Source organism: Perca flavescens, chromosome 1, assembly GCF_004354835.1.
Source record: "Perca flavescens isolate YP-PL-M2 chromosome 1, PFLA_1.0, whole genome shotgun sequence".
Classification (NCBI taxonomy): domain Eukaryota; kingdom Metazoa; phylum Chordata; class Actinopteri; order Perciformes; family Percidae; genus Perca; species Perca flavescens.
In genome coordinates this window covers 8,417,156-8,444,606 of record NC_041331.1, presented here as the reverse complement: position 1 = coordinate 8,444,606, position 27,451 = coordinate 8,417,156, and the positions used below count along the sequence as shown (strand labels likewise).

The 27,451-nt window shown below is 40.2% G+C and overlaps 1 protein-coding gene across 2 annotated transcripts in view; it reads left to right on the top strand.

Annotated features, from left to right (window-relative positions):
- Nucleotides 1–4,500: 4,500 nt before the first annotated feature.
- Nucleotides 4,501–27,451, top strand: part of arnt2 (aryl-hydrocarbon receptor nuclear translocator 2) — a 75,477-nt gene continuing 52,526 nt past the window's right edge. Inside the window, exons 1-4 of one of the 2 annotated variants that reach the window (XM_028575250.1) lie at nt 4,501–4,999; nt 18,665–18,776; nt 24,449–24,496; nt 26,589–26,639. In XM_028575250.1, coding sequence (XP_028431051.1) covers nt 4,969–4,999; nt 18,665–18,776; nt 24,449–24,496; nt 26,589–26,639 — 242 coding nt within the window. In that variant the 5' untranslated portion in view covers nt 4,501–4,968. The remainder of the gene's footprint in view (nt 5,000–18,664; nt 18,777–24,448; nt 24,497–26,588; nt 26,640–27,451) is intronic. The other variant, XM_028575260.1, reaches the window with a different exon arrangement.

The following is a 27,451-nucleotide window of genomic DNA, read 5'->3' as shown; positions in this document are numbered from 1 at the left end:
CTATCGCTAAAACCTAGCAAACAGACAGAGTGTCTCCCAGCATCTAATTCCAGCTAACCCAGAACCCCCACTTTTTATCCACTTTCTCTGCTTCATCCGTGGTGCTATTATCAGTTGGATGGAATCCAGATCTGCTACTCTCCTGTCCAGTCCTCTTCGACCTTTTGCAACAAGTGTCAGAAAACCCCTTGGCTTCTTCAATCCACGGTCATTTGCACAGCTTGTTAACATTAAGGTACTTTGTGATGCATTCCATTTTTCAAATGTATACATTGGTTACAGATTTTACGATGTTCTCACCCAACTGGGAGCCTGTGTATTTTTCTCTGCCGGGAGTAAAAAAGCCAAGGACATTTACGACTTCACCACATTTTCTCAGCGCTTGTGAACACAGTCCCATTGTTCTTTCACCCTGTTCATCTGGGAAAGGAATCCTCCTTTTGGTTCAAGTTTTAATTATCTTTTTCGAGCAACTGCTGCATCTTCAATTTTAATAATGTCTTATCACTTCCCAAGACCAGATGGCTTCCTCATGGCCCAGAAGAACAGAGAGAGAGAGAGAATGTCAGGTCATGAAATCTGAGGCCTTACACTATACTCTTAACAAAATAATCCTACAGTAACAACGCCTGTCCTCCTCATCGTAATCCGCCCAGGCCTTGGGCCGAGCCACTTTGTCCTCCTTCGCTAGCTCGGGGGGGACGGACGGTCCTGGCAAAATTGCTCCATCGCAAGAGGGACAGGCATCTGCCTCCAGTTGATGCCGCTGCCCGAGGCATAAAAAACAATCCTTGTGGAGGTCGAGCGAAATCAGAGCAGAAGAGCAAGAAACACAATTCTTAGACGAAGCCATAACTATGCGACACCCAACGGTGACATAAAATAATCGCAGATATAACTCAATGTGGCTGAGTAAAAAAGTGAGACGAGCTATGCATGTACTGAAGTGCCGGGTGCCTAAGGGTGCTACCCCCTGATTGGGCGGTGAGTGCAGAAATCTTTTTCAGGGTGCCGAGGCAGAGCCTCGAGAGGGTAAACCAATAGCGAAGCCCGTTATAGGGCGGAGCACATACAAAATAGAACCACTCTAGCAGAGTTGGAGCATGCACATACGCTAAACCCGATTACACTCCGGTTAATGTGTATACATGCAGGAATACCCCGGTTACTGAAGTAGTTCTCTAGGTCTGTTAAGCAGGTTATGAGAACTCCGGGGTAAGGTCGGGGGATGGCCTTAACCTGAATATAATCCGTTTTTTAAACTGCATGTAAACGCACTGAGTGTGTCCTATACCCCACCTCCTGTTGTTCATAGAATACCCACAAGGTTCCATTCTCTTCCTGCTTTACCAATCTTTTGAGCTAATCTCGTCCTCCCTTCCCTATACTTTCCACAGTGCGTGGGCATATGTTCCGCATTCTCTGTAATTTTACATTCAGAGCATTCATCTGATAAACTTTTCCCTGACCAAAACAACGTTTTATTTAATCCCGTATGGTTGAACTGTAGTCTAGTTAAAACTGTCTCCTCCCTTCTGTTTCCTCTAAACACACCCTGTGTATTACTGGTTTTCTGCATGCTTTAATATTTTCTTCTACTGTTATCCCTGTCCCATCTGTCCTGCCATTTCTTCATTATTTCTTACTTGAGCATCGCCTTAGCTTCTCCTTTACCAATGAACTATGAAATCAGGAGGGAACTATAGCTTTGTCTTCTTCTTCTTCCTCTTTGTGGTTTATTGGTGGTTGGCAAACCAACTTATAGATGCATTATCGCCACCAACTGGACTGGAGTATAAACGTGAAACAAATGCAGAAAAGATATTCCTTGCAATGTATAGTATGTGTTCTGGCTGATGATATATATATATATATATATATATATATCCAAGTCATCAAGTCTCAAGTCCACATCTTACAGTGTGTACATTTTCCAGTATTTTATGTAATAAATAAGTGAGACCTGTATGACAAATTCTGAGACGAGTGATGGTATTTTCTTCCCTACATTTGAAGCCCACCTTCCTCCCATCACCAACATGTCTTTGTGTATTATGATGCCTTCACGTTTTACTAATGCCACAATACGCCATGTCGTTTGTACATGTGTCCTGATGGATGTTTTGACTTCAGCTTTGCTTAGTGAAATCTGTGTAATCTTGAGTGCTTGTTTGGCCAGAATATCCACCTGCTCATTTCCCTCCACACCAACATGAGCAGGAACCCAGATGCAACTTGTGAATATGCCCTTAATTTGCAATCTGTACATTATGTTTTGTTGATAATATCTGTTCTTAATGATCTACCTGCTATCTACCTATCTATCTATCTATGATCTACTTGCTATCTACTGCTGGATAGTGCTGAAAAACTGTCATATCTTGGCTTCTTCTTAGAAGAAAATTTGTCCTTCAAGCATCATTTAGAGTGTCTAACAAAAAAACTAAGAGTGAAGTTGGGTTTCTATTATAGAAACAAAGGTTGTTTCTCTTTTAGTGTGAGAAAAACACTTATACAAGCAACATTTCTGTCAATGCTGGATTATGGTGATATTTTATACATGCATGCAAATCAATCTTCTCTGAAAATGCTGGACTCTGTATACCATGCAGCACTAAGATTTGTAACTAATTCTAGTTTTCGTACTCATCACTGTAGCTTGTATGAGAGTGTTAGTTGGCCTTCTTTGCACAATCGCAGGTTGGAGCATTGGTACATTTTTCTTTTTAAGGCCATATTGTGTAAACTGCCTCCTTACCTATGTTCTCTCCTGACTTCTAGTCACCACTGGGAAATGTAATCTTCGATCATATGGGCAAATCATGTATGACATTCCCCGAACACGAACTGTTTTCGGTGAAAGTGCTTTTACATTTTTTGCACCCTCATCCTGGTATAAACTGCAGAAGCATCTTAAATTAGTCTGCCTACCAACATTGATACAGTTTAAAATTAGGATAAAGGACTTTTTGACTACTAAATGCACATGTGCTGTTACTGAGCGCTGCTGGTGATTATGTGGAGATGATGTTAATTTGCCGACTGTTTTCTTTTTCTGTTCTCTGTTGTATGTTTTTGTTGTATATTTTAAATATGGAACTTATGTACTGCTGTCTTGGCCAGGACTGCCTTGAAAAAGAGATTCTGAATCTCAATGGGATTTCTCCTGGTTAAATAAAGGTTAAATAAAAAAGTATTGTGTATTTCCTTCTCCTCTATCTACTGTAATGCCAATAACACTGCCAACAACTCTGTGGTGTATACTGATAAATGGTCTGATACCCTTTTTTTTAATTGATGAATCACTCAACGGGATATATACTGCTGCACCTGCACACCCTTTGTCTGGATCTTTGGAGCCATCTGTAAAAACAAAAACTGGGTCTGAGCAATGATTCTTAAAATAATTCTGGACTATGCGCCATACTGGAAGTTTTGATTCTTTCCTTAATTCCTGATGTATATTGAGGTCTACACTTGGCGTCGGGAGTAACCAGGGAGGAATGGAGAAGATTGAAACTGAATGGTATAGTTGACCTAAACCAATGCTTGCTGCTTTAGCATCATCAATCCATCCAAAATTCATGAAATGTGACTCGTTGTGTTCCCAGCAGGCTGTTAAAATGCTCTTAGCAGGATGAATATCACAATGCCCCTGAAGATTAACCCAGTATGCCAGCATTAACTTGACCCTAACAGCTAGTTGTGAGTTACTGTTCATATTAGGGTTTTACATTCAAAACACACGATCCACACAGTTATGGATTAAACCGCCGAAAATTAAAAAATTAGCCGACAGCAGTGAAATAAAAAACAAGGGCCATTCTGCATAATGATTCATTTGCCCTATCAATATCTTTGTTGACATTTTCAATGTACAACAATTGTGTCACCCAGCAGGAAAACTATCAAAAGATATGTAGATTATTGTCCAGCACTGAAATAAGTAATGTTATGATGAAAAAATATACTTAAAGCACCAAAAGTAAAAGTACTCATTATGTAAAATGGCCCATTTCAGAAAAAAATATATTATATTACTGGATTATAATCATTGATATATTTAATATGTATTGCTTTAATGTTGCAGCTGTTAAAAATGAATGTTGAAGCTCATTTTATTATTATATAATTTATAATAATATAATGAATTTGTTGATAATAACTTTTACTAATAATCTGACTGGTAACTGAATCTATTGAATAAATATATTGTAATAAAAAGTACATTAAGTCCCTCTGAATTGTAGTGGAGTAAAGTAAAGTAAATTGGCCATACTTTAGTTTAAACCATGGCTTTGAAGAACATTATACCAAAAGGCTGGGGTATTCTCAAATGAACTCATGTTTGTGACTTTTGCTGGGCTGGTTTACACCATAGACTGTGGTTTACACCGATCATGATGTTGAGTAATGAGCCAATCCGACCTGCGCAGCCGCGCTAGCATCGTACTACTCGTGGTAAAGACAACTGCAGCTTTTGACATTTGGGAGAGCTCCGTGTAGTGGACAATAGAGGCTACACAGAGTGAAAATATCTTAACACACAAACAACTGTGTAACAACTGTGTGTAACACAATGTAGCATTACATTCAACACACCATGATACGTCTTTACCATGGTATTTGGATTGCAATCATCACTGCAGCAGTCACAGTGTATAACATTAATTTATTCAAGCAACCCTAAAATCTCGCGGTGCTACCATTCAGACATTTTGCATTTCACTAAATCTGGTCTTGGGGAACATTTCCATTAAAAATACACTATATATATACCGCACAGAAACAGGCTGTTTTAGTCGTTTGAACGAGGATTAGTTTTTCTCCGGATGTGAGGCGGTTGGACCGAGCCTCGCGTGCTAATCCCGCGGAGTTTAGACGGTCTCTCACGGGGGCTCTCTAGCCGTATTGTGCGTCATCTCCATCGCTCGCTGCCGTTTTGTTATTTTTCTCCATTGAGGAAACATGGCAACTCCCGCCGCTGTCAACCCGTCCGGTAAGTCAGTATCCCAGTTTGTTGGTGGAGACGAAACGGAATGTTTACTTATGTTATCTGGACATAGAAAAAGAAGCTGGCTTTTCGGAACACTGTGGCTGAAGAGGGCTGAAGCGCCTACAGGCCGCCGAAGCCTGGCTTCAGCATCCATCCCCCTTCCCCCACTGAACCGCCGTTCACAACACTGCTATTCTTCACAGCTTTGCCACCAATTTAGGTGTCAAAACGACTTGGTTGTTATGTATTTATATGCATTTATTCCCATACAGTATCGCATCTTTGCTCCTGTTTTTCTCCGTAAAGCTAGCCAAATGCATTCATTTTGCTTTCCTCATTCTGTGATACAAAAGGTTACTTTGCATATCGTTGCTCTACATCACTGCCCTTCCTATGTTATGTTAGCCTACATCGGAGACATTTTAACATTTGTTGTCGTAAATAGGAGACAGGCTGACACTTTCTCTGTTGCTCGCCTGTTGATTCATTATTGCATTGAAAGGGTTTAGATATTCCCTGGTAGGCTATGTAATGTTACCGCTTTCATAGACAGAGCGAAATGGTAAACCCAATATAAAAATCTGCTAATGCAATAACGTTATGGCATTTGGCCTGAGGTACGTAGGCTACGAGAGACAGCATTAACATTTCACAATTCCTTTAAAATGATTCTGCAATCCGGCATCTAGCCACCAGACACCATGTACCGCGTATTTGAAAATGTTAACTTTCAGAATCCGTGCCCCTGTTTCCGTGTCCCTGCTTTCTCTCGGTCGGCAGCAGGGAATTGTGTGAACCAGTAACTTTGCCTAATAAAAGTTACAATTTTATTGAAATACGTGATCCTTGGTTGTTCACACGTTTGCCGATTTATTGGAATTCGATGTTAATATATAACACATCTTAATGTGAATGTCTGAGTGCTATGTTTGTTTCCGGATAAACAAAGAAGGTGTAAATTGATAAATGTTTAAATAGAGTCTGGCGTGATGTTCTCCCAGTGCCGAGTTGCTGTTATTAGTACAGGTACAGCGAAAAGCTCAGTCTCAGTTAAATTTGAATATATGTATCTTAATAGATTTTTTTTTATATGTCTCACCCCATATTAGACAGTAGTAGTAGTAGTACAATTAAAAAATATATACTGTAACATCTTGCTCTCATTACTTTGTTTCTAGTGAGCTTGATAATTACAAAGTGTTCAAATAAGGCAGATAATCACTTTAATATGGTCTGAGACAACTGCCATGGCAATACATTAACATAATTACAATTGAATGAAGTAGGCTAATTGTACAAATTGTACTGTAGCAATTACATGTTATTGTCTGTGTGGATTTGCCTTGAAGTTATTATTATTCAGCATAATTAGAAAAGAAATGTGGTATAATGATTCCACATAGCATCTTTTGCTTTTAGCCTCCTCAAATAGGATATAAATAAGTATTCAAGTATAAGAAAATAACACGAAAGGATCTGTCCAAATCATGAAAGAGTGACAATAAGTAATTAATCTTGTGTAAAGGACAGACTCTCTGAGCTTCTGAGACCTCCATATGAAAACATGTCAACCATACTCTACCTCACGCTCTATCCCACTTCATTGGCAATGCAAATGAAAAGGGAATATAAATAAAGAATTGTCTGGTTATTAGCACCTTGGATGCATACAGAGTGTTGGGAGGTGCTGTTAGAATGAACAATGAACAGATGAGAAAATAACCCTGTCAGATAAAAGAAGGGCACTGTGAAAAGACAAAGCAAAATTCCTCTTCTTTCTCTTGTTTAAAAAGATGGGTCTGTCACGACAAATAAGAGAAATTTATCTTTTATGAAAGCAGTACAAACCCTCTAGGCCAGGGACAAACCTATTGCTTTAATTATTGTCCCCTGCATGTTGTGTTTGTTGTAATGTTATGATCCACTCAAATGTTCGAGGGAAGCATTTAGTGAGAGCTACGTGCAGCTTCTCTATCCGCTGATGAGCCCCTAGCAAGAATAAGTCATGCTTAACTCTGCAGCTGTTGCTGCTGTAGCCAGAGGAGGGCAAAGTTAGCCTGCTGATCTGTGATCAGCCTTCTTGTGTCCCCTGGCGTGGCAGCACGGTCCGGTGTGTTGACCTCAGACCAGATGCCCAGGGATGTGGGAATGCTGTGTCACTGCAGGATTACCTCCAGCTGGCCGTCCGCCAGATCCAATTGGTGTAAGAGCATGTGAGACATAACAAGTGAATTTACCTAATGAGGGCTGTGTGTTTGGAGAGGACAACGGTGATTTCAGGACCATAAAATATACAGATCAAACTGCAGAATGTATAGAAAACAGTTGAGTACTGCATGTACTATATTTTCCATGAAAGGTCAATTTTCCGTGTTTTCTGTCATATCTACAATGTCATAATGTTGGATCTTTTCAGATGTCTTTTCAAATAATGAGGTAGATGTATTTTAGACAAATCCCTGTGAGCTAAAACGTTAAGATTTCCAACTATTCTGAACACTCCGGTTTCAACAGTTTGTTCTAGTCTCGGCTAAGTCTTGCGCAACTCTAAATCGGCTTTCTATGATTGGTCATCTGCTCCAAGTAGGCAGGACTGGAGTGGTTTTTTTACGCCACTGCGCTGTTAACATTGTCCCATGTAACTACATGCTAACGGCAGTAAACAATGTCACCTTGGCTGCCAGTGTCGTTAAATACTCCCGAAACATTTTCTGTTAGTAGTATTGGGTTTAAAATCCTTTATTTGCAACTTTTGACTGTAGAAATTGCTGCTATATTCTATAAGTGTCTACTGCTAACTAAAGTTGCTCCATGACTAACGGCAGTAAACAATGTCATCTGGGCTGCCAATGTCTCTCCCAAAAAATTCTCCCAAATTCCGGGTCGCATTACTGCTGAAACATGTCCGATTGGGTAGTGTTTGGTCCAGAAGCCTTTATCTGCGATTTCTGATGGTAGCAAATTGCAAACACAAAATGCAAGTATAATCCTGAAAATGCTATATAGTTGCCCTTTAATTGATTTGTCAATCAACAAAAAATGTATCCACAACTATTTGGATAATCATTCAGTTTTTCAAGTCATTTATCAGACAAAATGCCTGACACTCAATGCTTTACTGAATATCTTTGAGTTGAGGACTGTTGATTGGGCAAAGCAAGACATATAAACACGTGGGCATTTTTCCCTATTTTCTGACATTTTACCGACTTAACAATTGATCAGTTGGAGAAATAATCAACAGATTTATCCCTAAATTCATTGTGGCTTGAAGCACCAATTTTGTCAATTTCGTATTGTATTTCTTTTAGGCAAAGCTCTGGTACGTGCATTTTAGGAGTTTGGCTTATTTATCTAAATTACAAAAAGGATTTTGTATAACAAAGGCATTTACACTGAGGAATGTTTGGAATAAAAAAAAAGATTTGATAAAGTACAGAAAGACAGGTATCCAGCAATTTCAAAAGAATTTTCAATTTCTTGTTACTTTATCTGCCAACATCTCTCTGTTTCTGTTTTGCCTCATATTGTGGTTGGATTTGCTTTCTACACTAACTATAGAAAGCACTGTGTTTTGTTGAAGTGGTTTTTATGAAGCAGGTCCCTCTCGCCGGAGTGCTTTACCTTTCTGCCCATTTTACGTTAATGAGAAACACAGCGGTGTCTGGTGAGTGCTCTTTGCTGGATTATGTGTTTGCTGAATAACAGGACATGCTTGAACAAACTCAGAAAAGTTTGGTACGTAATTAGAGCCGGGTTGGTATTTTCCTTTTTGTCTTTAACAAAGTTCTGCTGATAGGGGGACTGTGCTGCCGGTAGTCTACATCGACGACGTTCCCTTTCTGGGATTGTTCAGATGCCGCTGGATATTCCGCTGGATGTCCGTTACCTTCCGCTTTCTTTGTGTTGGCGTTCTAAAGTCCAGTGGATTTATGAGGACTGTGGTTAACTGCTCCTCAGATCTCTGCAGGGTAAATCCAGACAGCTAGCTAGACTATCTGTTAGAGGTGTGACGAAACATGACGAGATATCTCCCCAAGGTAAAAAGTGTTTCACGATATCAGTACACAAGTGCAGAGCAGCAGCCTTGAAAATGGCATAGAAAATCCCCCGCCCGTTCTCCAAAGTTGACTCTGAGTTAAAGGAATACGCCACCATTTGTTGAAATAGGGCTTATCACCCTCTACCCTGGCTGTAGATATGTAGGCCAACGCATTTTTTGTTGGCTCACGTTACTCACAACATGCTAACCGGCAACATAGGATTCCATTCACTACGCTAAGCTAACTAGCGGCAGCACTGTCGGTGTTGCTCAATGCATGCACAAAAAATGCATAGGCCCACCTATCTACAGCTAGGGGAGACCGTGATAAGCCCTATTTCAACAAACGGTGGCGTATCCCTTTAACTTTTGCAGAGCAATAGCGGAAGAAAAAAGCTGCCTGTAAAACCCAGCGTTATAACGTTAGAGAGTACCACCTTTTCTCTCTCTCTCTCTCTCTCTCTCTCTCTCTCTCTCTCTCTCTCTCTCTCTCTCTCTCTTGGCTGAGACACACATGCGTCCACAGCGTGCAGTTCACTGTGGCGCTGTCTCATGCAAATCACTCTCTTTCTCTGTTAAAATGAGTCGGGAAGCGGACAGCAAAACCTAACTTTACTTTTAATGATATTAAACAAAGAGAAATGTTCTCCCTTCATCCTATAAGGTCATACATTGATACTAGAGTAGCCTAGTTTCTTGTTTACTGCTGCAATGAATAAAATGCAGAGGAGAAAAGAGCATCTGTATTCACAAAAAACATCCGTTAAGTGTTTGATGGTAATTTATTTGTGCTTTAGAATAAGGCTTATTTTACTATTGTTTCACATTGATTACGTTCTCATTTTTCTCTGTCCACTGTACAATGACAAATTCAAGTACAAAACATCAACGGTCTCAACTACCGCCAGAAAACGCTTGGTTACGTTGTAACCTGTTCTCTAGGTGAAGAGACTATCTCTCCAACATACATATGGAATAAGTAACAGTGTAATTGTCAGTTATACAGGAGAGAAGCCAGTCATTTGAGTTTGTTGTTAAACCTTTCAGTGCTCGTTTTTCATTTTGTGACTTTCGATTGAATAAAAAAGGACTATTTTCCAGTCGTATTTCCCACAGGTGTTGAAATTAATCAAATAATTGATGCATTGAATTGTGGACGTGGATGATGCTGCATCGATATTCGGCAGGCTCAAAATCGATTATTTCTGTTTACAATTTAATGTAGGCCTAACAACATTTCTGTTTACATATTCTGTTATGTTTTGCGCATTCAGGAAGTGCCATGTGCTCCGTGCTGTAGTTTTATGTATCCAATTTATTTAGTATTAGAGCACTGCAGAATGTTTTGTTTTTGAAGCTTGAAAAGCTATGAATTAAATATCCTACATGGCTTTAGTAGAGGGGCGATCAGTGAAGATTCACACCTCTAGTATTTCCACAGCACTGTTGAGAAAGGGTGGCAATGCGAGACTATGCAGCTGGTAAATTGAATCTTCTTTTCAACTTTAGTTGTTGACCTCATGCTTTATGGTTACTGCTATCTAAATCCTCGGACCTGCAGTTTATTTATTGACCTCAGCAAATTTAAACCTGCCTGCTCCCCAAATCTAGTCCTTTAAAGCAGAGCGCTGCTCACAAACACTGTCCTGCTGTCACACATCAATGCAACTCATGGCTCTCATTAAAACTACAGATGTTCCTATAAAAAAATTTTCTTCCCGATACCAATACCGATGTCTGAACTTGTGTATCGGCCGATACCAGTGCATTAAAAAATATATTTGTTTAACAGCTGTATAGAGACAGAGCGCTTCATGCATACCCTAAAAGCCACACCCACTGGAGGGGAAAACAAAAAGTGCCTGTAGGTAGCTAAAGACATCAGATTAAAGCATGTTAAAGGATTACCAAAGAGTAGGCTACACGTTAGCTGTAAGTAAGCTAATGTTAGCTATGTGTTAGCAAGCTAAGGCACTTCCAAACATAATGCTGCATAGCTTTCTGATTTATCCACATTCCACTAACAACACAAGCTGCATACTCTCATTGTTTGACTATATTACAAATATATAGGGGTGGGAATCACCAGAGGTACCACGATACGATATTATCACGATACTTAGGTCACGATACGATATTATTGCGATTTTAAACATATTGCGATATTCTGCAATATATTGCAATTTATTACCTTTTTTCCCAACTTCATTATTATGTCCCCAAAGGAAAACTTTGTCAACATCTGTTTGTTCATCTCACATGAATTTTATTGCTGTAAAATGTGACTGTCAAGCTAACTAACTAACCAGCACTTTAATGAATATGTTATAAATGTTGTATACACCTGGCAAACTGACCTGTTTGCATTTTTAATTAAGGTGGACTAGACTGTAATACCAACAGGTATGCACTGCTGTGCTACTACAGGTATTTTTTACAATTAAAATGAGTACAAAAGGGCGCGACGGAGTCACGTACCTTGGTTCCGGTGTTTTTAGCAAGTGACAAAATCCTTCATTTTCCACAACGTTGTATGGACGCAAGTCTTTGCACATGAAGTAGGCGATGGCTTGAGTTATTTTCTTAGCTCGCTCTGAATTGGGAGGTAGCTTTGTCAAGCTAAGTGTGTCCAGTGTTGGTTGGTTTTTTCGGCGGAGCTGGTTTAGCATTAGCTTTACCGTCCTCGGCTAACGCTAACTCTGGAGGGTGGCGTGTGAGATGAGCCCTCATGTTTGTGGTATTCCCTGAGTATTTTATTTGCATACGACACTCCTTGCAAATCCCATGTCTCATGTCCATCTCAGTTGTCCCCTCCTTGTTAAAAAATCCGAAAAAAGTCCAAACACTTGATTTAAACGCAGATGGTGCATTTCTGATTTCTTTCTCTGACGCTGCCATGTTTATTTTATCTACATCCTCCTGCACGCTGACAGTCACCCCGCTGACCTCACCAGAAAACAAACAGCGCCATCTGGTGGACTGAATAAGCAATTGATTTTATTATTATTATACTACCAAAAAGTTAAATTCTGATGTGCAATTTAAATAATAAAAGATCGATACTTGGCGCCTGTGTATCGATACAGTATTGCCACGAGAAATATCGCGATACTATGCTGTATCGATTTTTTCCCCCACCCCTACAAATATAGTTAGCCTAATACTGACATTTGACTTGGTAACACAATGTTAGTGTCAGGATCACACAGTCTTCCCATTCCCCCTGCTGATTCCTCATGTCTCTATCCACTTTTGTCTTCATAAAAGCTAAATTTTTTTGTTTGGCAGCTTATAAAAACTGAGTTACAGGTTCTTTACATTTGTGGTAGTTCATGCATCCCACCACACACCAGTTTTAGGCATTTTTTTGTTTGCTATCAGATGGAATTCAAACTGAGGCTCCTTCACGTAAACAAGTCAATGGAGAGCAAAGAGTTGTTTTCCCCTCCGGTGAGGGACTTAGATGTCCTCTTTCTCTATGGATGTGATATAATTGCTATCATTGTATGGTCTGGCTCATCGAACAGATCCTGAGTCTGTGTGTGTGTGTGTATTCCCTTTTGGAGTATTAATTGTCCAGAATGGTAATTGCCCTGAGGCTGTTTGATAGACTCGGTGGTTTGGGAAAAGACCTCTGTAGAAAGAAAGAAAAGATGACATTGAAGAGAGAGAATAGAAACAACCTTGTCTGAGGGAGAGCAGTGATTGAAAAGGAGAAAGTATGCAAGATTTTCCCTGGTCTCCCCACAGGCTCATTAATGCGTTTGACCTCGGGGCTTTTTACATAAAACCAGGCTTCTGATCGACTGTTGCTATGTGCCGTTAAGACACTGCACCAAAGAAACCTGGAAAACCTGGCATGCATTTAAAGGAATGCAGAGATTGTCAGCTTAACCAGTAATAGACAACTAGGTAGGGCTGGGCACCGAACGTTGATACTTTTATTGCACCGACCGAAATACTCCGATCCTATGTGTATCGAAAAATTATTTATCTTTCGGTGCCAAATTTTGGTTCCAAAAGTAGAAGTCGACGGATAGTGGATTTTACAGATAGCGATAGTTAGGTTGGGCCGTATTTGCAGACAGAACACCAATTGGCCCCAGATACTGAAGGAGAAGCCTTGCTAGTGCGGGACGATTTAAAGTTTTGGTAAGTTGTGTTTGGTTTATTTTATGTATTTCATGCTAACTTTTATCACTATGTCGGCTCTGCTGTTTTGTTGAAGTCACAGTGAGTCACGGCAATGCTGATAAAGTGGTTTCATGTGTGGTTACAGTTTTTCAAAACTTCTCGCAGTTTGCTGCGATATGATATTAATGGAGAGGCGAAAGCAGTCAGTTGAAGTTACACTTCCTCTGAGACAAGCAGGCACAACAATGGTTTCTCTGCCCTGGTGACTGACTGACAGGCTGAGGTTGTAAGGCAAGGCAACTTTATTTCTACAGCACCTTTCAGCAACAAGGCAATTCAACTACATTCCTTTGCACTTAAGTTAGTTCTCCATTAGTTCAATGTTGACAACAGGGCAGTCACCAAGTTTATTGTTAAAGGTTTGTGTCATTATCCAGTTTGCACTAAAACGTATTTGCTTGTTTACATTCCTTTGCATTTGTTTGAACGATACCCAGCCCTACAGCTGGGAGACTGTTGGTTTTAGTGCTCCTTGCTATCACTTTAGCTACATTGACAGTGACACTAGGAAGTGTTTCCCCCGGGTTGACTGATTTAGCCTCGCGGGCCAGTGCGTTTTGTTCTCAGTATAACTCTAGGGTAACTATTGTTATTTTTTCAACCTGATGCCTTTTTTTTTTTTTTTTTTGTGTCTAAGTGGCTGACGGGAACAACAATCTTTGACATTGGTCCAGTATTACGCAAGATCACTGCAGTCGGTAGCGGCAAAACAAGCTACAATGTAAGTTAATAGGGCAATTGTCCAGCTTGTATTTACCTTCACAAAAGTGCTTGTTTAGCCACTGACAGGCTCAGATTAATATTGTGTCTGACAACATGATGGAAAGGATCAGAGATAGGTAACGTTGTCAGACACAATAATAATCTAAGCCTGTAAGTGGCAAAACGAGCATTTTTGTGAAGGTAAATACAAGCTGGACAATTGCCCTATTAACTTACATTGTAGCTTGTTTCCCTGCTGCCAACTGCAGCGATCTTGCCTAATACTGGACCAATGTCAAAGATTGTTGTTCCCATCAGTCACTTGGACACAAAAACATAGGAAAATAGGGTTGAAAAAACGGTAGTTAGCCTTTAAGTTAACCTTTCCAAGTGTAAAGTGGGACACTTAACACTACATTGTGTAATTATTACCTAGTAATGTTCCATTCAGGATAATGGCCCATCTGTTGTTGCTTGATGGGCTTGAGTTTACCATATTATGCTTTCAGCAGGTTTTGGAGTATGCAGTACCTTTGAGGTTATTCTGGAGAATATTCTAGACAGTATTTGTCATTGTTATTTATGGTTGCAATAATAAGAAACATATGAATAAAGCAGGCATATTTGTCTCCATTCCCATTTTGATAAGAGCATTAAAAACTTGAAAAATATCCTTTTTGCAACATCTAGAACAGATTTAAATAAGTGTGATTAATTTGCGATTAATCGCCAGTTAACATAGACAATAGACAATCGTGCGATTAAAAATTGTAATCGCTAAACTACCGAGCCTGTCTGTAACCGGTAGGCTACCGACAACGTTTCAACTGATTTCATTATTAAAAAAAAGATTCTTGTGGCCTGGTGGGGGTTCCCATTGGCCTGGTGGCCCACCAGCTTGTATATTATAGGGGGAACTTTTTTGGTACTGACTGTAAGCACCAAGTGTCGGAAAGTCAAGAAAGGGTGTATCCTATTTCATCATTCATAATACCCAACGGTACCTTTTACCGGTACTTTTTCTCTGTAATAACAGAACATTTAATAAGTTGTAAAAATAATTCCAAACCTATTTATTTAGAACATTTCGTTATTTATGTTAAACAATTTACACACCACTCAAACCACTGTAGTGGCTTTTCCATGATTCACTGTGACTTGAACAAGCTGCAGAGACGACGTAGTTTCGCCTCGTCGGCACCGCACTGTCAGAGCTGAGATCCGCTCTCTGTCCACGTGCATAGGGGACAGAGTAGCTCGCAGTTACGCGCTCTCAGGTACTGAACTACATTGTGGAAACTGGGCAGGCCTAGACTTAAGTTAATTAACTGGAAACACTGGATTAGTCATGGAAAATGAGAACCGGGCTAGTTTTCCTTTTTGTATGAAGCAGCATGACTTGTTTGAGTTCATTTACCTGACTTGCCATCGCAACGTCCTGCAATGTGACTATTGCGCTATGTCAAAGCTGAAAGGATATATCGTGCAGCCCTAATGTATGTGTATTGTGGCACAGGTGTAACACGTTGAATGGTAAAGTGCATGCAAAAGAGTCCCTATTCAGACTGGTAGCAGAAAGGCAGCGGTGTTTGCTGTATTCCTGCCAGGCTGAATGACCATCAGATGAAGTTGTTTTTTCATCAGATGATTCTAGTTTAGAGCTGTGTGTTAATCTCCCACTTCATGAATGAATGATGGAAGACTGCTCCTCGGAAGGCCCTGCACTGCAGTATCAGTGTATTTCTCTGGAAAAGACCTGGGGGGCAGGGAATACACACTGTATCAAATATTAACTATGTTACTTGGTGCACTGGGGCATGCTGAAGGGTTTGTTTGGCATATCTATTGCATCTGTCTAAATGAATGAGTGAGGGAATGGAGTGGAGAGACGGAGGGGGAAAAGCAAGGACAAAAGAATGGATTAGTGTATGAGCAAGGAGGGAAATAATGCATTAAGAGAGAAAGAGAGGCAAATATGAGAGGAAGATGGAGGCTACAGTATAATTGCCCTCAGTATGACACACAGCACTGTGGCTTCACATAGAATGGAACAGCTACTGTTGCACGGTATACCGATACTACAAAGGTATCGCTGTATCCTGCGGTTCCTGCCGTCCGGCGGTTACCTCCAGCACGGTAATCTCTGAGCCACAAACAGGGTCTGTGGCAATCATTCACATGGACGACAACCGCTTCAAACCCTTACCACTGTGATCAAAACCGCTTACCCTCTGCTGCCTACTAGGGAGGCAATAATTATAGATTTTGTTGGTATGATTATAGTCTGAAAAATAATATTTTTCACGATTATCAGGATTATTATGCATTAATTAATTTCACTGCTAATGTTGGCAACAACGAAGAAGTTGGTTTGCTAGCTGGTGTGCCTAAAAGTTGGAGGAGCTGCAAGATAAGATGCACCTGTCACAGGGAGATGCACAACATGTTGCCAATGCGATGGAGAGATCTCTTTGCAGCCTTATGTCCCACAGGAGATGAAGAGGAGCAAGTAAGTAATATTAAGTGGTAACGTCAGTGACATGATCCAGCTGTTGCGGAGTTTTGACTCATACGAACGTACCGCTATTGTCAGCTCGCTCACTGTAAATGCAAACATCGGATTCTGACTTGTTAACGTTAGCTGTTAATTGTAACGTTACCGTTAACTTTAAACAGGCTAACTGGTAACGTTAACAAGCTAAAAAACGCTTAACAATGTTAAACAATAAAGTCGCTAGCAAGCTTACCAACTTTGGTTGAATTCCTGAGGTCGGAGGCTGCCTCTGCTGTCTTTTCCTGGTGTTTGTCAGCTATAATGCGTAGTTTCTGCCGCCCCCATGAGGAATTCTAAGTAATGACAACAACACTGTCGGCGCGTCCACATACAGCCTTCCGTGAGTTGGAGTGTGGAGCTGATGGTCTTAATTAGCTTTGTAGCAACTCATTTGGCATTGGCTTGAATGTAACGGACGTTCATTAATATCAAAAAGTTACGCACTAAAGCTTTAAAAAATTGCAGCAGTAAGAGCCACCACGGAGAGCCATTCTACCTCTGACAGTCACTACTCACGGTGACCGGACCGGCGTCTGATGTGCTGTGTGTTCGCAAATGCGAACATTTAAGTTGTCAAGGAGGTTTAATAAGAACTGCACACACTGCTACACATAACTTGCAGTCAGTTAACACTCGGTGTAGCGGAGCCTTTACGATTAATTAACCGTGACGTTTTAAAGCACATTGGTTAACGCTGCATCCCTAGTGCCTACCCCTCATCGAAATGATTAGAGCCAGCAAGTTACCGCATGGCGGTGTGAAAGACCCTTAACCTATTCTACCACCGCACCAAATTCTTACCAGATACTTTGAAATCCACACTCTTCACAGTGGCATAACTTAACCGCGCAGAAAATAAGTCACTTTAAAAACTGATTCACCTGTTACTGCTGGTATTTCTTTTTCCCATAACAGTGGTGAAGAACAGCAGGAGCAATTGCCAGGAGTTGAGGTTTCATGAAAACTAAATTTTGTGTGTTAACTGCCAAACTAATCAGACCACACAGTATATTAATGTTAGCAATATTTTTGTGTTGGTCTATATCCATTTTAGGGGCAAAACATAGTTATAAACATTAACGCAAAGCTTTCATTGTATGTTTTTTTTTATATTGCATTGCAATAGTCTGTTTAAAGTGTTCATATACCAAACAACTAATACACACTTATCTATGCTAATAGATAAAGGAGTGATGATACAGTGCTTTAAGGACCAGATGACCTGCAGCAATATAATAATGATAATGATAGAACGTTCATTAAAACCATAAGAAACTTGGACTTGGACTTGTGACCAAAGACTTGAGTTTGACTTGGTCAAACGGTGTGGGCGTGGCGTGGCGGAGTGTTTAGCGATGAACGAGAAAGTGGCTGTAACTACAGTGTACATTGTCATATCTGCTTGAAATTTCAAGAGTCCAGGCCTGAGGACATCTACAGGCCAATACTGACTTTTGGTCATATCGCCCCCCGCTGGCAACAGGAAATCAGTCTTATTATGACAAACATCATCCGATTTACATGAAACTTATAATGTGTGGTCTACTTGTGATACTGAGCCGATCCCTATACTTTAACCACGCCCATGTAATCAGGCCACGTCCCCGTATGGCTTTTGAACCGTTTAAGGTAGAGTCTTGTATGAGGTATCATTGAACTCAGCAGAGAGTTGCTTTTTGATTTGTGATGGTTTGACCCGCCCCCTATGCGTTAGCCACACCCCTTTTCATAACTAATGACCCATTTGATGTAGAGTCTTGTGTGTAGTAAATGACCAAAGTATCCAGTGTTTCCAATTACAACACAATGTATTTATTTCAAATTTGTATTACAACAAAATACAGCCACTTTGTTCCTACTGTAGTCTACTTCTTTCTTCTCATAAACAAAAAACATAACAATCATCTACCACACGGTCAAAAAAACTTTGCTTCTCCATTCATGCAACACCTGAGTGCAGTTACCTCTTGATTACAATACGTTACCTCTAATTAATAATGAACTACTGCCCCAAGTGGCAGGAGGTTGAAATCAAATAAACACAAACACCAAAATGGCTCTTACACTAATAATTGGACAAATGGGAAGGCATGTAAGTTAAATGGTAGTCCCATCTATGTGACGGATACTTGTGCTAACCTTGTGCTGTTTTTCTGTTACTATTTTTATCTTCCAGAGATGGGCAGTGAGTTGCCAGGGACAGTAGCCATGCCTGGGGCCGTTGGAGCCAGTCAGGTGAGGATGGGCGGGACTGTGCCAGGCCGCGGGGGCAAGAGGAGATCAGGAGGGTGAGTATCTTCACAGCTAAACTGCTGTGGAAATGAACCACTACAAATACTTCTGCAAGAGTTTAAAACGTTTTTATAGCAGGGTCTGAAATGAACAGCCAACAGTTCCCAGAAGCTGATGCATTTCTGTTTTGGTAAGGGGCGGCTGTGGCTCAGGTGGTAGAGCAGTCGCCTACCAATAGGAAGGTTTGTGGTTCAATCCATGGCCCTGCAGTGTTCAGTGTTCAGTGTCTTGCACAAGGATCCCCAAATTGCTCCTGATGCTAGCGAGGGGGGGGGGATAGGGCTAGGTGATATGGAGAAAATCAAACATCACTGTATTTTTGACCAAATACCTCAATATCGATACCGCAACGATATTGTAGTGTTGACTATTGGTTGCTTTCACAAAATATTTACACAATGAGATTTTTTTTTTTCTTTTTAAAGCTACATTGTGTAAGAATTACTCCCATCTAGCGTTGAGATCATATATCGCAATCAACTCTCTCTCTCGCCAGGCAGTATTGCAGCTACGGTAGCCTTCAGGCTTCAAAAAGCGAAGGTGTACGAAAGGCCGTCTATCAGCCGTCATTGTTGGAGTTCATGCGTTCTCTTAATACATCCATGGGTTCATGTCGGAGAGTAGCGCGGACACCACGAGTGGGCATGCGCGCCACCCGACGGAAAGGAGAGGGAAAGAAAAGGAGACTGCAGCGGTCCGGAGGATAATTAACTTGTTGGGATTTGGTGTGTGCCTCCAAAGCAGCGCCAGTGTTCACTCTTTTTCCGGTCTCTTGCTCTTTTCAATATCCATTTTCTGGGCGAAGAAGAAGACTCCTGTTCCTGAAATTTGGATTTTCACTTTCAACAATATTCATGAAAAAGGACAAGTTTGTGAAGGGCAATACAGATTTTGATAATGAACAACTACAAACGTTACACACTGGGGCTTTAAGATGATGTTTTTTTGATAGGACAGCAGAAGACATGAAAGGGGAGAGAGAGGGGGAATGACATGCAGCAAAGGGCCGCAGGTTGGAGTCGAACCCAGGCCTGCTGCGTCGAGGAGTAAAACTCTATATATGGGCACCCTCTCTACCAACTGAGCTATCCAGGCGCCCACACAATACGATTTTTTTTTATAAATAATCATCAGTAATGTGGATATAATGACTAAGTGGTTAAAGGCAAATAATAGAACAGTTACAACAGTCTGGTAAGTTCAGAAAATGACATAACTTTACTGTATTGCAGCCTTTAAAACCAGGAAAAGACAAAACTTATGCCATATTACGATATCCAAAATCTAAGTCGATATCTAGTCTCATATTACGATATCGATATAATATCGATATATTGCCCAGCTCTAGGGGGGAAGCAATGCGACCACTTATGTCTTTCGGGTGTTTCAAGTAGGATCTCAAAACTCTGTTATGAGTGGAACCCCATTTGACACGAGAATGGCATTTACAAGTTCGGAAAGAGCAGGCTATGTACACAAGCTCAGTACCTTGAATATTCTAATCCTCAGGGGCCAAAGCAATGCATTTAACCCATGCACAGACATGGCTACATACACATGCATAAATAATACAAACTTGATCTAGGCAACATGCCAAGTAAACATGGCACAGGGAGACAACAGGGACTTGTTCTTCTATATCATTGTTGCTTTATTTATTAAGGTGTGTGTGTGTGTGTGTGTGTGTGTGTGTGTGTGTGTGTGGGTGGATGGGTGTGAGTAATAGTATCCCAAGACAACAGCAGACACAATAATTCCTATCCTGTTGCTGTCATGGTGCATAAAGTCGTCAGTTAGATCATGCATACAAACTGAGCCATGACAGGCCGCCGCGAAGGCGGCAGAGTGGAGCGGCTCCTTTTATTCCCTATGAGAAGATACGATATGCGGTATGAGCCAAGTCCACTGAAGGCGGCGAAAGTGCCAGGATGTTGACCGCTCTGCCCGCTCTCCAAAAGTTAGAAACAAGCGCCTGACATGGTTGTTACATATAACAAAATCCTGTTCTCCAAATTTTGAGAACATTTGACTGGGGAGCTCACCTGGTGGAGCCCAATGTACAGAGGCTCAGTCCCTGTTGCAGCGGCCGCAGGTTCGGTTCCAACCTTTGCTGCATGTTCCTGACTTAATCTGTCCTATAAATAAAGGCAATAAAAGCCAAAAAAATAATCTGTAAAAAAAAAAAGAAATAAGGAAACCAGTTTTGAGGGTATTTGAGTCGATCACTAGCTCACCCAGTAGACGCCGTGCCCCCATGTAGGCTGAGTCCTTGGCAGCGGCCGTGAGTTCGAATCCGAAACACGGACATTTGTTGCATGTCGTTCCCCCTCTCTCTCCTCTATCCTCTTTAAAGAATAAAGGCCATCAAAGCCCAAAACATTTGAGAATATGGGTTTCTATACAAAACGAAGCATGACTAACAAGCTATGGTTCTAAATACTATGTATAGTAAATATACGTAGATAGTAACAAAAAAGTGTATTGAGACAGGAATAGTCAAATAAAGTGAGGATAGGCTAAAAATTTTCAGTTTGTGAAAATCACAGGAATATTAGTACAAGGTGCACGACCACTGATATCCTCATCTCTTTTTCTTTATGCTGTGTTATGGTATCGGTATCAGCTTTATTGACCAAGTATGTATGTGTACACATACGAGGAATTTTGACTTGAATGTTTTTTTCATGGCTCTCAACACAAAAATATTTCATATTTATAAAGGACAACGCACATTAATCAACATTTCTGTAAATGTGCCAAATGTAATTTTCAACTGTAGTCCCTTGGCCAGATGAAGAGAAAACAGCAAGACAAGAGCTTGAATAAATGTACAGTCAGAAGTCAATAAGACACCATAAGGCCAGCTAGAACAACAAAATAAGCTTCTCGCAAGACATTAGTAAAGTTACACATCAACGGTATCCACATTCAGTACATGAAGCCATGCAAGCAACAAAACATGTTGTAATAATATGTAATATAATAGACATAACAGCTAAGAACAATGACCACATTCTGAACAGATTAAGGTAAATAATAGACAGGAATATTAGGTACACAAGTATATTAAAAAGTGTATATAAATAAATATAGTGTATACATCTGTATATTGCATATGTATGAATATCAATATTGGTAGATGGGCTAGACTAGAGACTAAATGCAACTCACCACACCCATATAATAATAGAGTCAGTAGTCATTTAAATAGTTCAAATAACCACACAAGGATCTTTGATGTTTGGAAGTGATGGCCCGCTTGTTTGGTCTGCCAGTGTCCATGCATTCAATGCTGTCACTGTTTAGTTGTTTTAGCTGGAGCAGTGGTGATATTACTGCTGTAACATGGCTGATTATCAGTCTGTTTTTTTGGTAGTTTGCAGATTATATGTATCAGCGTCTTATTTGGCTGATAACCGATAAAGTTAATTATTAAAAAGTCTGCTACTTTGGCTCGGCAACAGCTCTGTGTCTGTGCCTCTGCTTCGGTTTCACTCACCACTGAGTCTGACTTAATGTCCCGCCCACACAACACAACACTATCTGACTATCTTTTACTGGGTATTATGTTGAAAGTTTCTAATTGATTAAATAATTGCTTAAAGCATCTAAACAAAGTTTTGTGTCGGAGTTTGTAACATTCCAAAATCTTAATTTTGACTTAAAGATTTTCATTTTCACTGTAAATGCATATCGGTAATCGGTTTCATTAACTGCTAATAATCGGTATCGGTACTGGCCTCGAAAAACTAGTATCAGCCGATCCCTAATCCCGTCAGTGAATTTCTCCATAAACCCCTAAACCTCTGCACAACAAGTGGCTTCATGATAATAATCCAGCCTGATCGTTTCTCTGAGCAACTTTTTTCCATATTGATAGTGTCAGTTTGTTTAACAATGGGGACAATCTATGCAGAGGCACAAATACACCAATTCATGTTAAAGGGGCAGAAAGCGTGGATGGCTTGATGACACCTCAAACTGCATTCAAAGTTTTCTCTCAGTTCGACTCTGATTGCAGTAGTTGATGAAATACTTGTTTTGGTCCAGGAGGAGTTTAGCATTTTGCACTGAAACTAAAACAACGGTGAAGAAGCAGGGCGTACGTCACAGCACTCCATGTCACGCTGCTCTGCCTTTCATTCCCATCACCCTTTTCTGTTTCTTTTTTTCTGTCCATTATTTTGCAGTTAGGGTTTAGTACAAGACTACGTCGGTAATAGAGATGCACCCATTTAAATTTTCTAGTGCCGATTCCGATTTCCAATTTTTCATTGAGTTTGACCTGCCGATACAGATTTTAGCCGATTCCGATTTCCACTTTACAGCACACACAAATATTAATTTTCTATCTTTTCTTTAATAGAACATTTTACATTTTGCTTAGAACATGTTTTGAACAGATAATCGATCGCTATAAAATGAAAAGAACTATATGAATTACTCCTGGTGTGGGAAATTCACACACATCTAAAGTGCAACGTTATGGAAGAACCATTTCCTTCTTTTCACATTCAATATCCAACAAAAAAAAAATTGGATCTATTTAGCAAACACAACTTCTGTGATTGTTAGAGCGCATGTCGGAGAATAGCGCGGACACACGCTTCACACCGCGAGCGGGCACGCACGCCACCCGGCGGAAAAGGGAGAAGGGAAAAAAAAAAGAGACTTGAGTCGCTGTCTGGAGGATAACTAGCCAGTTGAGACCAGTGATTTCGTTGCTTGTGTTCTTCACCTGCTGGCTAGGTTGCACGTGGCTGTTGATTCAATATAATGGCGATTGTTGAACGCCCTTGCTCACGTTTGTATTTTATGTGCATTATTTACATGCTACAGTAGTTACACTGCATTAAGATAATGTAATTAATAGTGGGTTTATTGTTATTATTTGCTAGCCAATATATAATTCCTATGCATGTGTGTATGGTAGCCTTTACAATGTTATTTATTTTCAGCATTTGACCGGCATAAAATCGGCATATGTCAGACTGACTGGCTGCTTCGACGGTCATAGCTGATCACGTGAAAATCGGCTAATTCCGGTCACCAGCCGGTCAATCGGTGCATCTCTAGTGGGTAAGGGTTTGCAGTCTAGTTATACTGAGAAGCTCTTTATACAGGGTGGATAAGCTACCATCTGACACCCACAGCAAACGTTCGTCGCGTATGGCTGCTTTGAAACTTTGTGTCAAAGTGATTTAATCCCAGTGTTTGGGCAATGACATGATCAGAAGAGGAAAGCATCAGCTGCTCTGGTTAATTTGTCGGCAGATATAACTGTATCACTTTGCAGCAGCAGAATCAAATGAGGAAGAACTTCAAACTCGCACACAGATACAGATACACAGATCACAAACATGTAAGTGTGTCTGTGTGGCACGGAAAGGTGTGTCAGATGTTTGTTGGGTGACCATACAGATGTTTTTTTAATGTTATCTGTTGATCGCTGGAGCAGACGATGCAAGAAAATGTTCTGTGTGAACAGACAACGTTTTTTTTCTTATCTTATTTTCAGCTTATGTCTGCTGTATGCAGCTGTTTAAAGTGATTGCCGTGGATATACATATTAAATACCAGAAAACACAGGGAATTTAGTCATGACAGAGCGCGGGCTGCTCTACGTCTAACAGAAGTAGTAACTGTGTTTCCTGTGGTTGTTTCCCAGAATGGACTTTGACGACGAAGACGGAGAGGGACCTAGCAAATTTTCAAGGTGAGAACACCGAAGGGAGATGGCGCCGGTCCTGAAATGTTGTAGAACTATAGTTCACAACGACAACACAGGTCCTGTTTCAGGGTATCTGCGGGTATGATACGTTAAAGTTGGTGGATGTCATTTTTTTTTACTGCACTCAGTTCAAAAATGGGGTTGTAGCACAGTATGTATCAATTTTCTTAGGTTTTTAAATTGATCTTAGCATGATTAATAAAAAAAGGTGTCTATAAGAACCCTGCAGATACCCTGTGTTTGTAACATTGACTGCATGGACTCATCATTACTCCCCCCCCCCCTTTCCATCAAATATACAGTCTATGTTTTCCTTTTTTTTAAAGAGGGACTAAAGTCTTTTTCTGTCCCTGCATCTCATGCGTCCTATCCCATTTAATTGACCTCAACTTGTTTTCCTTTTCTTCCTCATATTGTGTAGTGTGTACGTCTGTAGGATGGACAAGAAGTGCTTTATTTCAGTGGATCTGTTTCTGCTAAATTGAGTGGGGAGGAGGAGCTGCTCTCTGCTGAACACAGGCGTAACTGCACTCTTGATAAGGGACAGTAGCATCACGTGTAGGATTTATTTGGCTACCCGAAGGCTCTGTAGTCACACTATGAAAGGGTTTGCCACTGTACATACACTTTGTACATACATGTACAGTGTTTTCCCAATCCACAGTGTGTTTGAGGGAACGGGTTGTGTTGAATGTTTTAGGCTGTAACATCAGCAAAGTATGAAGACAGCTGAGAGGGACAAGTTCAGTTGCACACAACAGGACAGGACAGTCCAAACACTGACAATGTGACTGAGCGGAAATTCCAGTCTGAAATCAACAGGAGGATATCAGAGATTAGTTTCTCTAGATTCTAACTTTGGTTCCTTAAAGTTCATTCTACAATAAGGGCTATTTGCCTTTACTTAATCTACTCTTTTTAAGTAAGGAGTTCTAGTGTTTCTGTATTTTAATGGCCATTTTAAAGGAAATAAGAGCCTGGGTCTAATTTCTATACTTTAGTAATGATTACTTTTACTATAAATTCCCCATCTCATAGCCTTCATCAGAAGATGTTGTTTGCTGATTTGTCATGTATATTAACAGTTGTACATGTATGAAACAAGTACTTTTTAAAAGTTAACTAATTCAACTTAAAGTGGCTATATGTAACTTTCAGTTTGTATTGATTCATCTACAATAAGAGAGTACATTGCATTTCAAGTGTCGCATACGGTTACTTGTATCGTGAGCTAAAACAGGTATCACTGTCACTGTGTCACGAGCCAAAGCATTAAGAGTTTGTTGTTTTATGAATTAAATAGACTTATTAAATACCTGAAGCCCAATTTGGCGATGTTTTTGAATCATTTACTATCCCGGTTATTGATTATTGCAATGGCACTGATACAAACTGTGTAAAAATAGCATTCTTTTCACTGTTAGTCTCGTTTGCTGTTACAGCTCATTTAAGGTCATTGTATGAAAAAAATTTGAAATGAAAAAAAGTTACATATAGTCACTTTAAGTACAATATTTAAAAAAATATAACTATATAAGTTGCTCAAATTTAATTTGTCAAATTTGGATCTCATTCTGATTAAATCCTGGCACTTAGGTAGTCAGTTGCTTATGAGCATTGCCACATGGAATCTGGGTACGCAGAATTTTCGGCAGAATCTTTCACAGAATTTCCGCAGATTTTAACTGAATTAAAAAATATTTGATTGGTCAGATTATCAGACCTGAGTTTACCTTGAGTGTCTTGATTGCCTGACCCCCCTTATGGTACCGTCAGCGTTTTGGGAGTTAATATAAGGCCACAACTCTGAAAATAAAACCCAGAATGTAAGAAAGACCTAGTTTTGTAATTGGCCTTTTCTCAGCGTAAGCAAAGTATTTGTATCACTGCACCAGTTACATCAGCCTGTTTTGTTCAGTTTTGCCCATGTTCTATCCATCCCTCTTTGAACCATCTACTCTGCATTGATATGTGACAATCATTGGATGTGAGGAATACGGATAATGAATCTGCTGCCTGATGCTTTCTACCTCTATATGTACAGTGTGTTACATGCTGCATCCTCTCTCCTCTGTAGGTATGATGATGATGATCAGATTCCTGGTGGGGGAAAGGAGAGATACGCCAGGTAGGCCTAGCCAGCTGAGGCCACAGAGGATTTTCCATTCAGGGCTCAGCACTGTTTAACCTGCACACACCCGTTCTGACTTGAAGAAGCCAAATACTTACAACTGGGCCCATATTTATCAAGCCTCTGGGAATTACTCACAAAGAACACTGCTAAGAATTGACATAAGAGTACAAAAAATCTTGCGCTTAAAAGTTAGTTACCAGGCATCTCAGTTGTAATTTCAGTGAAGTGTAGGACTGTATCTTAAAGTGTCAGTCTTAGAAATGATTCACAACACTTTGTTGGATGACAACGTAGGCATGGACCAATCACTGAATAGATTTCCTTATTTAAGAATATTCTCAGATACATTCACATTGAATGGTGTTCTAATTCCTAAGAGAAGTTTGCATTCAACACATATATTTGACAGTAAAGAATTTTCAAGAGAATACATTATGATATACACATTAAAAATAAAAGATAAACACATTTTACACCATGTCTCTAATTTATTTTAAACCGGTGTGCTGTTAACTGACCTGCGTATTTATAGCTTAGATTTCATATGTTGTGCCTGCTCTGTCCAAACGATAATGTTTGCTCGTAGTCAAACATTTCAAAAACATTCTTCCTCTCCTGAAAGATTGGCGCATGTCTCTGTCATCATAAGCCCCTACTGGCTACTCCTAACCACTAGAGAGACCTCTGGAACTGTCTGAAATAACTGGGAGAGTAAGATTGATGCTTACCTTTTAGAAATTTGATAACTTGCTTTTATACTTAAGTTTAATAGTAGGAGTACATTTCATGAATTCTCAGCACTTCAG